Here is an 11500-nt window from a genome sequence, read left to right as displayed (position 1 = left end):
TTGTTTGTTCTTTTAAATAAATTATTTGGTGTTTTTTTTTTATTTGCAGCTCAGGAGTTTAACAACTTGTCTAATGAGACTTTTTAAAATAAAGAAACAGCAACACCCTCTGTTCAGATTTGTAAAACAACAAATAAATAACTTGAATAAAAGTTTCTTCAGAACGGCTGGATAAGCATTGATTAAGATTATGCTAAATAAATCCAGGTGAATCTCACTGAAATGAAGCAAATCTTAAAGAAAATAGGTCAGAATTTTTAATTTTGGGCTTCTGATATCTGAATTTAAGCCATTTTCTATTATTTCAGGATAGAAAAATAATGAATTTCAGTCCAATACTAATTTATTTGTGTAACTCTGAGCACGTGACTTTTACTAAACCAAGTAAGAATTGTTTAATTCTAAAGGCAATAATAAAGGGTATTTTAGCAGTTATTCTGTGTGGTTTTATGCAATATCTCCAATGTGCAAGTGTAAACATTGAGTTGGGGGGCGTGTCCAGCAGCAGCTTACTTGGATTTACATGACAAAGCCGCTAAACCAGAAATGATCAGACTAAAATCTCATTGTCTAAGAATGATTTTGTGCAAAAAAAAAAAAAAAAAAAATGTAATGAACATGTTTTACATAGACCATAGACCTATCCTAACCTGTTCAAGGAAGCACAATAGATCACCTTTAAAGTTATTTTAAAGTAACAAAGAAGCCATTTTTGTTTGACTAGGCAGACTGCAACCAAAGAAAGTGAACAGTTATTTTGCCTCTTTTCTTGCTCCTCAAACCCGTTCTCTCTCTCTCTCTCTCTCTCTCTCTCTCTCTCTCTCTCTCTCTCTCTCTCTCTCTCTCTCTGTCTCTCTCTCTCTTTCTCTCTGTCTCTCTCTGTCTCTCTGTCTCTGTCTCTGTCTTTGTCTCTCCTGAGCTTCTTCCTCCCATGCTGCTGCTTCTCGCCAAGCTTTGGCCTGACTGTGTGGCTGGGGGAGAGGTTGGATTCCTGATCCCTGTCGAGTCTTGTCGGAGGATTCCAGCTGCTGTCAGCCCGGGGATACAGGGAGGAAAACTGAGGCGGATAACGGTCTGTGAAAGGTAACAGACACAGACTGTGTAGGAAAATAATGGAAGCAGGCAAAAGTAATGTCTTTTAATCAGGTTTATGCACTGTTTTTATGAATTTAGCGTTTTCTTGACGTTTCTAAAAGGTTTTCTTGGGGTTTTATTTTCAAATTTACATGGACTTCTCTTTCTGAAACTGCAAAACAGACAATAGAAAAATGTGTGAAAGCCCCTAACACTGGGGGGTCCAAACTTTTTCTTACGTGGGCCAAAAATCTTCAGCTCAAAAGAACTTTAGAGTAAAAAAATATCATTTTTAAAACTGGAATAACCCAAAATGTTGAGATTTTTTTTATATAGACCCGAAACCTCCAAAGGTTATTGCATGTTTTCAATGTTATATTAAGGACTTGATCGAAGAAAACTGAACAAATATTTAAGCCTATTCTCAACAAGAAAAACAGGATTTAATGTCAGTCTTCACTTGAAAACTCTTCCTGTTTTTAGCCAAGTTTTAATAAAGTAATTAAAAGCAGATTTGGGTGCACTAAGGCGTACCTTATAGTATAAGTTGATGAGTTACCACAACAACAGAAGGAAACCAGAAAGCTTGGAGAAGATGATCACTTTGTGTTGCATTTAATATTTTTAAATTATATTTAACTTAAAATCTAAGTATTTCTCCTGATTTATTTAATTTATTCCTGATGCAAAAATCCGTCCATAGGCCGCAAATGGCCCCTGGGCCACTTTGAATATCCTTGCCCTAAAATAAATCAATCACTCATTAAACAAATTACAAAAATCCAACATTTAATACATTTTTGTGTGTTCAGTGACAGAAAAACAAATTTCACCTTGAGGAACATTAAAAAAAAAAAAAAAAAAAAAACTGCGACCTGCCCACTGTTATACTGGGTGTGGCCCATTCGTGAGGAAATTGTTGCACTGATTGGGCGTTTGGACACTTTTCAAATGACGCATCCTATTGTCCTAAATGCCGGATAAACTCCTGGATTTAACAGATTATGATTCAGTCTATGTTGCATGTAATCGTTTTGCAGGTGTTTTTTTTTGTTATTGCACGTTGACATTTTCAGCAGTTGATGATGTAACAAACTCAAGTCACTGACTGTTGATGTTTAAGTTATTAGGTTTTCCTGTCACAGCTTTCTGACAAGTCATGATCACATCTGCTGCAGCAGAATGTTATGTTTTCTTGTCTTTGCCATGTATGAACAGAAGCTAAGCCCAACAGACCACGTCCTAGTATGCAGGAAATCGTGAATTAGATTGATTACTGATTAAAAGTTCCCAGAAACTCTTCTCAGTTTAATATATTCAAGTATAAATCAAAAATAATGCTTGAGCTGTATTTGTTGTCTGTGATTTTAATTTTTTCATTGCATATATGGTTCTTATCAATGACTTTTTAAACATGTAAGCCATTTTTAGAGTGAGATTATGCTGAATAATAACAAAATATTACAAAAAGACTTAAAAACAAGACCAACAAAACATCATTCGCCATAAAAAAGAAAAACTCAGAAGAATATTGCTTTTAGAAAACGCAAACAGACCTTCCTCACCGCTTGGTGTCGCTGTTTTCGCTTTGTTCGCCACAGCGCAGTGGATCACGTGACTGACGTCAATAAGGAAGTGCTTCGGTACGTTTGAAAACAAAGGCGCCAGCCAGCAGTTCAGTAAGAAAATAACACGGTGAGCAACATTAACGGACACAAAACTATCTTGTTAGAACTCTTTCTGATAATTCGTATGTTTTTACTGGTATTTACTTCAACAACCTGTTATTTCTTTGTGAAAACATTCAGATAAACACTCTAAAATGTTAGCGTAGCTTATTTAAATCATGTTTCCCTGCTCTTTTCTCGCGTTATTCAGTGAGTTTACCGCTACTATCCGTGTCCTATTGGGTTTCTACAGGGATGCCCGCTTCCGAGCCGGTTCGGTTCGGACGGAAACGCGCCCTGCCGTCCTGTCCGAACCCGTTGTTCCTCCAGTGGCTCACCGATCTCCGGGACGAGGCGAAGGAGAAAGGCCTGAAGATCCAGTACACCTACCAAAAGGTACCGGGCTCATTATGGACAAGTTCATCCTTTTGGACGTGATTAAGATCAATTTCTCTGGTCTTGTGTCCGTTATTCGCTAGATTTAAGTTAATATGTTCTTAAAGGCAAGATTTTCAGATACGGTTAATCGCTGGGGATTTTCTGTTACAAACCAAATGTTTGCCTTAAAGGAAAGCAAACATTCAAAAATTGAAAGAGTGAGTGAAAATATTAGCTATAACATCCATTGTTCCTGTGGAGAAGTGCAGCTGTACCAGCAACAAAAGTTCAGGAAAGCTGAAGCATGTATAAATATAAAAGTAGTATAACATTAGAAAAATATAGTCGAGTTATTAAAAACATGATATTCAGAGTTAAAGAAATATGTAACTGAGTAGGTCAATTTAAAAAAATTAACAAAATGTCCCTGTGTAATTGTGATTGATCAGCGCTACAAGAAAAGAGAGAGAAAAATTTATGATGTAATTTCATTGTCAACCAAAATGAAAACTTCAGATTTATTTAAAAGAATAACAAGAAACACAAAGTCTTTCGTAAAACGGTAAGAGAAGTTTGCACAGAAATATTTGATTCAAATAACTTTTGTTTGTTGTATTCTTTCAGGCGATCAACTCTTTAAATAAATATCCACTTCCACTAAAAAACGCTAAAGAGGCAAAAATCCTTCAAAACTTTGGAGACGGAATCTGCAAAATACTGGATGACAAACTGCAGCGACATTACAGACAAAACGGTAAGAAACAGATGGCGAGGGCTGGGTCTGTGGAGGGACGGACTGACGGATGGAGGGAAGGATAGGCGGAGGGATGAATGGTTGGATTCACAGGCCGACGAAAGGAAGACCGAAAACTGTATGGACTGATAGGAGGATGGTGTATTAGGGCTAAAAAGGAAAAGTAAAGCTACCAAAAAACTCAGATATTTTTAGATTAATGTCAGAAATTTTCTAGAAAAAAAACGTGAAAATTTTGGAGTTTGAAAAGTCAAAAATTTGCGAGAAAAGTTAAGAAATCTCAGAATTCAGAAAGTCGAACATTTGCCAGAAAAAAAATCAATTAATCTAAGAATTTTTCTTAAAAAAACCTGACATTTCTGAGTTTGAAAATTCAAAAATTTGCTAGAAAAAAATAAATTTTCAATATATTTGAAAAATTCTAGAAAAAAAATTAAATTTCTGAGTTTCAAAAGTTTATTTTTGAAACAAACTTTCAAACAAAAGCAAATTTTTTACTTGAAATTTTTGTTAAAATTTCCAGTTTTTAGAAAATGTATTTTTGATTAATCTAAAAATTTGAGTTTTTTGGTGAAAATTTACTTCTCTGTTCTTTCCAGCTACAAAGGCCCTAATGCACTGTCATATGATTGACAGATGAATAGAATAAATGAATGGATTTGGTAGATAGTTGGCAAAGACAGATTTGTGGATTAAAAAGAAAACATGATGTTAAATCATAGCCAGGCTTGCAGGTTTAACTGAGTTCACTGTAGTTAAAAATAGTAGCAAATTTAAGAATATTTACGCTCCATCCTATGTTTCTTCAAATGTTAAACATTATCACAGCACAGAGAAAAAATATTTTAAAAATTATTAGTGTTTAAAACAGGGATATATTCTAACAACATTTTCTAAATATATATAATTTAATAGGAACTGAATAAAAATGTACAAAATGCTATTCTGGTTGAAATGTTTCATTTAAACTTTTGCTTCTATCGTCTTACTGACTTCTGTACTTTCAGGTCCCAACGCTTCAATACACAGCTTGCCCAAAGGTGCGCCCCCTCCTGGCCGGACATACAACAACAACAGCAGCAACAGTCTGGCTCCTTCCAGAAAGGTGATTAAAACGTCCTTCTTATATTTTGGTTTATTTATATTTTTACATAAATCAGCAAAAAAAATATTTTCACAGAATGATAAAATATGACAGATCATGTTGAACACACAGATAAGAAAACATAATTTACACTGTTTGAAATATATGGAAGAGGATAAGGGCCACTGAAAAAAAATACTTTTTTCTCAAAATTGTGACTTTATTCTCAGAATTCTGATATTAATCTGAGAAGTCTGACTTGATTTTTTTTGTTTGTTTGTTTGTTTTCCTCGTGGCCCTAATCGTCTCCCACAGGAAATAAAAGAGGTAAATACTAACTATTGAGGTGCATGTCCTCTGCCGTCCACCAGAGGGCGCTGTGTGACCATTTTTTCTCCTGCACGCAAATAAATAAATTGAAGCTTAGAAACATTTTTAATCAGTTTTCTGTTGATGCACTGACATTAAAAGGCGTTTTAGTTATATAAATCAATATTTTAAATATACTTAAAATATTTAAAATACTAAGTTAAATATTTTTTTATTTAAATCAAGAAAAATAAAATTTCAATTATGTAATTTAAATATTCAGTTTAAGTATTTAATGTCAAATTAGATATTTAAATATTAAACATTTAATATTAAATTAGTTAATTAATCAACAATTTAACATATTTCAATTAATTAAATGTATTATTTTACTAAAATATTTAATGTAATTATATTTAATTCAAAATTTAACATATTTAAATTAAATATAATATATATAAAACCACTTATAATTATAATTTAAATGCTATAATTTCATATAAAGCCATCATGTAATTAATCTGTTAAAGAGGAATGATGCAGGGAAGGACAGAGGAGGAGATGGAGGAACGAAGAAGAAGAAGAAGAAGAGGGAGTACGTTCCGCAGCAGCGATCTGGAGGATATGCTGTGTTGCTCACTCTTTACAGACAGCAGCAGGTACCATTCTGCTGTTAAATTAATTTAAAATACTTTGAGCCTGGACCAGGATCTAATGTTTTTACTCTTGTCCACCTGTAGATCCCGGGCAGTAAAGGCTACATGTTTAAGATGGAGCTGCAGTCGGAAGCTCAGCCTCTCTGTGACAAATCGTTTTCTGTGGTGAGTGTTTTCATGAGATCTGCTGTGTTTAGTCTGGCTGTCTCCTCTAAAGCTTTTCCTCTTTGTGTTTGCCTGCAGCCCGATCTTGGCAGCAAGTACACCGCCTGGTCCTCGGTCAGCACTCTGATCCAGAAAAACCTGCTCATAAAGACTCACAATCCTGCCAGGTTACTAATCTGCGTCCTAAATGTTCAGTTCGTAGTAAAATTATTCTAAACCATTTGGTATTTACACATTTTGTCACATTAAAACAACAAAGTTCTGCACATTTCATTGAGATTTTGAGTAAAAGCTGAAAAGTGTGGCCTGTTTTTATATGGTAATTTTTGCTCATTCCACTTTGCAGAATATCTGAAGCTATTAAAGGACTTTGACTAGGCCATTCCAACACATGAATATGCTTTAGTTGAAAGCAGTGATGTCCAAACATTTTGCCCTGGCAGTCAAAATTGGCAAATTGAAACTATTGGTGGACAAAATGTATGAAATCAAATAGTTTATTGTGATTTTTCTTTTTTTCTTTTCTTTTTTCTCAAAAAAAAAAACATTTTTATGACATCTGTACATCATTTAAGATCCAGAACATTAAAAATAGCTATGAACTGTTACTTTATTAAAAGAAAAACAGAACATTTTCAGACTTTTGGGTCATCAGTTGTGCCTATTTTATTGTCTAAATTTTTATCTGTCTTGTGGTCAAGACAAGACAGATAAATAAATAAAATGATTTAAAGGGCCACAAATGGCCCGGGTCCCACAATTTGGACACTTTTTCAGAAAGTTAGAGGGAAGAGGAGGAAAAAAAGGCAAAAATATTTTTTTTTAACTGTTTTTCAATCATTTTTTAAAATTAAAATATAAGTTAAAGTAATTCATTTAAAATCTTTTTCTGATGCTCATTTTCTGATCAGCTGCCAGTCAAATTCATCAAGCTGATTTGCTCCTCAAACCGTCCAGCAGCAAAAAACCCCATAAAAACTGAAAATAAAATAAAATCTGATGTGATTCATATAAAATATTACATTTTCTTAAAATCAAATGGATGAATTGTGATGAAAAAATTATATGGTGATAAATTTAAACTAAAATCCCAAACTATAAGGCAGAATTTATTCTCAATAAATGTAATAATTATTGAATAATGGATTAAAACCCTCTAAAACTTGATTTTTCTTTACATATCTGGTAGGATTATCTGTTGATCGGAAGCTAATAGAGTCTGGAAACCGCTGATCTAGACAAACAAACTAGAGCTGGATTCAACATGGCAGCCTCTAGATTTCAGCGTCTCTCTCTGTTTTAGGTATTCTCTGACAGATGAGGGTCTCGCTTTGGCCGAGCGACTTGAATCGGTGGAGGAGAGGAGGAACGTCCCGGTGGAGGTCAGGAGGGGAGCAGCAGCACCAGAGGAGGAGGAGGAGGAGGAGGAAGACGCCGTGGTTGATCTGACTGCAAGTGACGAAGAGTCCTCCTCTTCATCACTTGCAGTCAGATCAGATCAGAGTCTGTCAGAACGAGCCAGCGGTGAAACTCCGTCCAGCGGCGATGCCGGCGGGTTGCCTTTACCGGGGAAAACACAGGTTACCATGACGACGAGCAGGAAGCCGAACAGAGACTGTCTCCTACCTGGAACCTACGATGTCATCCTGTGTGTTGACTTCATCGAGACGACAGGGTGAGAAACATTGTTCTGAACGTTTGTGCAGCTGAAAGAGAAAAGAAAAGTGATTTATTTTTATTTTTATGGTTTTTCCCGGCCTGGTTTGTGCAGCGGCAGCCATTACAGGAAGCAGGAGCTCGTCAAAGAGCTTCAGAGGAACGGAGTCGGCTTCGACGTCAGGAAGCTGAACGTCGGAGACTTCCTGTGGGTGGCGCGGGAAAAGGTCGCACCTATTCCAGGTAACGCATGAAACACCAGAGCAAAAATTTACCCAGAATGCACTTTAAAATTCTCTTTACAATATAGAAAAAGTACAAACTATAGAGCAAAATTTGCAGCTTTCTTTAGCATTGATGCTAATTTTTAGCATCAGAACGCTGGGCTCCAATCGACGGGCACAGTTTGGCAGGCCCCGGTTAAATTTCTTCATGAATTTTCTAGTTCTCTCTTTGCTTCAGTATTCTCTGTCTGGTGTTGGTCTGTCTTCGTTTTTACTTCCAGGTCAGCTGCGAGCGCCTGCAGGCAGAGAGCTGGTCCTGGATTACATCATAGAGAGGAAGAGGATGGACGACCTGTGTGGGAGCATCATCGACGGACGCTTCAGGGAACAGAAGGTGAGCGCAGAAATGTTTCCTTCTCTGTTTTTATGTACATTTTAACCCACAAAGAGTCTTTTGTTTTAAATTTTATTTTTTTATTTTCACTGAAACTGAGTTTTTCTGAAAACCAGTAGCACTAAAATATGTTTCTCCAAAGTAAAATGTTGTTTCTTTTTTCTTTTCTGTTAGACTAAAGTTTTACTCTGTTCTTTAGTGTTTTATGAAAACGTTTTAAACTGAGTTTGAACTGTAAAAATGTGGAACAAACAACTTTAACAGTATTTCAGTTAGAGACACAAAAATCCGATATTGATATCTGTATCGGTCGATATTGGGAAAAAAATATTTAGATTGAGTATTTGTGACGATGTGATCCATAAGGGCGGATCTATTCAGTCTAATTCTATGCTTTAATATTTATTCTTAATTCCACTTTCTGAACCATTTAAAAGAAAGTTTGTTGCAATTTATGTTTACATGCATCTTATTGTTTTTGTCAGTTTATTATTTATTTATATTGGCTGTTTTACTCCTAATTATTTGCTGACTGAACAAATTAAAGTTGTTTTTACATGTTTGACTAAACTATTGGTGTATTTAAATGAGCTGCACTTGTGTAGAGTTATCAAATAAATCTGTATATTTATGTCTGGATTTAGAAAATAAACATTTTAAGTGAATTTGGCTGTTTTTTATGTATCAGCCGATCCTAAAACCTAAATGTGGATCCATCAACATTTGCCAAAGAAGTTCAGATATGTTGGGATATTTTTTTCACACTGCTCGTTTTTGCTCACAGCGTCTGGAAATCATTTAATAAATAATCTCCAAGTTAAAGTGAACATGCAATCGAGAACAAATGAGTGCAAACTATTTTTAAAAGTGTAATTCTCCTGTCAGTTTCGGCTGAAGCGATGTGGTCTCCGTCGGCCCATCTACCTGGTGGAGGGCAGCAGCTCGTCCGCCGCTCACCTGAGTTTACCTGAAGCGACTCTGCAGCAGGCCATCGTCAACACGCAGGTGAGAAGAAAGACACTGAAAGTCCCACAGCATCATAGATTATGGAAATGGTTTTCCCTGAATATTCATTTTGTTTCAGGTCAAACTTATTTAAAGCGTTTGTTCAAATCTAGTGACTTTTTCTATTGTTTTTTTTAGACCTTTATGGTTTTTATAAGCAGCAGTGGTACGAAAATTCAGCTGCAGTAGCCACCATTCAGCCCAAAGGGGGCAGCACTGAGGCTGTTTTAGGCCAAATATTTACATCAAAGTTACATGAAAATGTCAGAATTTGCACAGAAACATAATGATAGAACCGTTAAGAATCAATTTATACAATTTATCTGCAGAAAACGGTTAATCTGGGGTTACTCTTTAAGCTTTCCGCTGTCATGTTTACATTTTTCTGTGTTAGGTTGTTGACGGCTTCTTTGTAAAACGAGTCCAGGACGTTCGGGAGTCGGCCGCCTACCTCACAGTTATGACCCGCTACCTGAGCAAACTCTACCAGGTGGGAAACAAACTGATAAAACCTGCTCTCTTCTTCACTTTCAATTAAACAAGAACCTTTCTGTCTGCTTCACTTCTTTTTGTTTTTAACAAACAAAAACAAACAATAGAAATGCACAAATGCCAACAATCTGACAACGAAGGGCAATGCTAATTTAAAAAGCGGAAATTTAAGATTTGAAACACTGACGAGATATCCGATTAGCTAACTGATGGATTAATCGATAACTAAAATAATCATTGGTTGCAGCTCTAGATTTCTGCCTTTGTCTGTAGAAATCCAACATTTTAACTACAGATATCTGCGTGTGAAAGAACCAGAAAGTTCAAAGTCTTACTGACGTTTTTAACTGAAGAAAAATAATGAAACCCTGAATTTATGAGCTGCATTAAACTGTCATCTTTTTTTGAATTAATTACATTTTTAATCCCCAGAAGGGAAACTGACATTTCAGAACAATATAAGACATGGATAACTGTAAAAAAAAAAAAAAAAGTTTGGTTTTATTAATTAATTTTTTTAAATCCCAGAACCGAACGCTGGTCTGTCGCTCCAGGGAGCTGGAGGGAGACGTACCGAGCGATGAAGAGGAGAGAGGGAACCCCTCCTGCTCCCTCATTTCTTTCGCAGAGTTCAACCACGGCGCCGTCAAAAACAAGGTGAAACCCTCACATTGTTCACATTGTTGACGGTTCGAAGAGGAATTCGTCTTGTTGTTTGCAAACTCACACATCCTCTTCCTCTGCAGTGTCAGACGGTGAGGGAAGTGTTTGCCAGGCAGCTGATGCAGATCAGCGGCTTGTCTGGAGACAAAGCAGCCGCCATATTGGAGCAGTACGGCACTCCACACAGGTAGGCCAAAACTTTTAAATAACATCTTAAAGAGACAGTAGAGTGTTGGTGTCTAAACATTTTACACCATCTGAGATTAAATGAGTGAAAAGTGGACCAAAGCGTTAGTAGAGATTGTGTAGAGAAAAATCTGCGAATCAAAAGGGAAGAGAAACCATAGAAGAAGAAAAATGTTCAACTTACGATAACAGAAACAACTCTTTAGACGAGGTTTCAACTGCCTCACTAATCTGTATTTTATGCTATTTTGTCCTTATTTTACTGCAGTTCATCTTTTATGTTTCCCTCCTCAGTCTTCTGGCAGCTTATGAAAAGTGTGGAAGTGAATCTGAGAAAGAGAAACTCCTCTCCTGCATTCGATACGGGAAGCTAAAAAGGTTTGTACTGATTCTTTTATGAAGCTTTCTTTTTTGTTGTGAGACTAAGACGGGGTTAAAAATGATCCAGACAGAATGCGTAGCGACTAATTTAGAAACATTAAGCATGTTTAATCATTTACTTTCTCTATTTTTCAGAAATCTGGGTCCAGCTCTGAGCAGGACGGTTTATCAGCTGTACTGTACTCCAGGAGCGCTCACATGATCGCTATAGATCCCAACGATCTGTTGTCTGCATCATGTTCTGACTCACGTCTTTACATAAAGTTAATTAAAGGACAAGTATTTACATCTGTGTTCATTTTAAAAATGCTGCTTTGTTTTAGAAGGTCTTAAAACATTCATTTTGTAAACTTGTATGAAAAATTTTAGAAATGTTTCCCTGTATTGCACCAATAAAATTGATTTTGAAGTA

The 11500-nt window shown here is 35.9% G+C and overlaps 1 protein-coding gene across 1 annotated transcript; it reads left to right on the top strand.

The window, feature by feature from the left end:
- The first annotated feature begins 908 nt into the window (after positions 1-908).
- Positions 909-11500, top strand: mus81 (MUS81 structure-specific endonuclease subunit). The gene is made up of 17 exons (XM_015008940.2): positions 909-1083; positions 2676-2769; positions 2995-3137; positions 3744-3873; positions 4881-4978; positions 5797-5925; positions 6007-6087; positions 6166-6254; positions 7391-7762; positions 7859-7986; positions 8249-8361; positions 9247-9366; positions 9761-9856; positions 10387-10515; positions 10605-10708; positions 11002-11085; positions 11224-11500. The coding sequence occupies exons 3-17, from the start codon at positions 2997-2999 to the stop codon at positions 11288-11290; spliced, it is 1881 nt and encodes a 626-aa protein (XP_014864426.2). The 5' UTR covers positions 909-1083; positions 2676-2769; positions 2995-2996; the 3' UTR covers positions 11291-11500.

Source organism: Poecilia mexicana, unplaced genomic scaffold (genome assembly GCF_051168715.1).
Source record: "Poecilia mexicana isolate PSO_F unplaced genomic scaffold, ASM5116871v1 scaffold_18, whole genome shotgun sequence".
In the NCBI taxonomy this organism is placed as follows: domain Eukaryota; kingdom Metazoa; phylum Chordata; class Actinopteri; order Cyprinodontiformes; family Poeciliidae; genus Poecilia; species Poecilia mexicana.
This window is presented reverse-complemented; position numbering and strand designations above follow the sequence as displayed.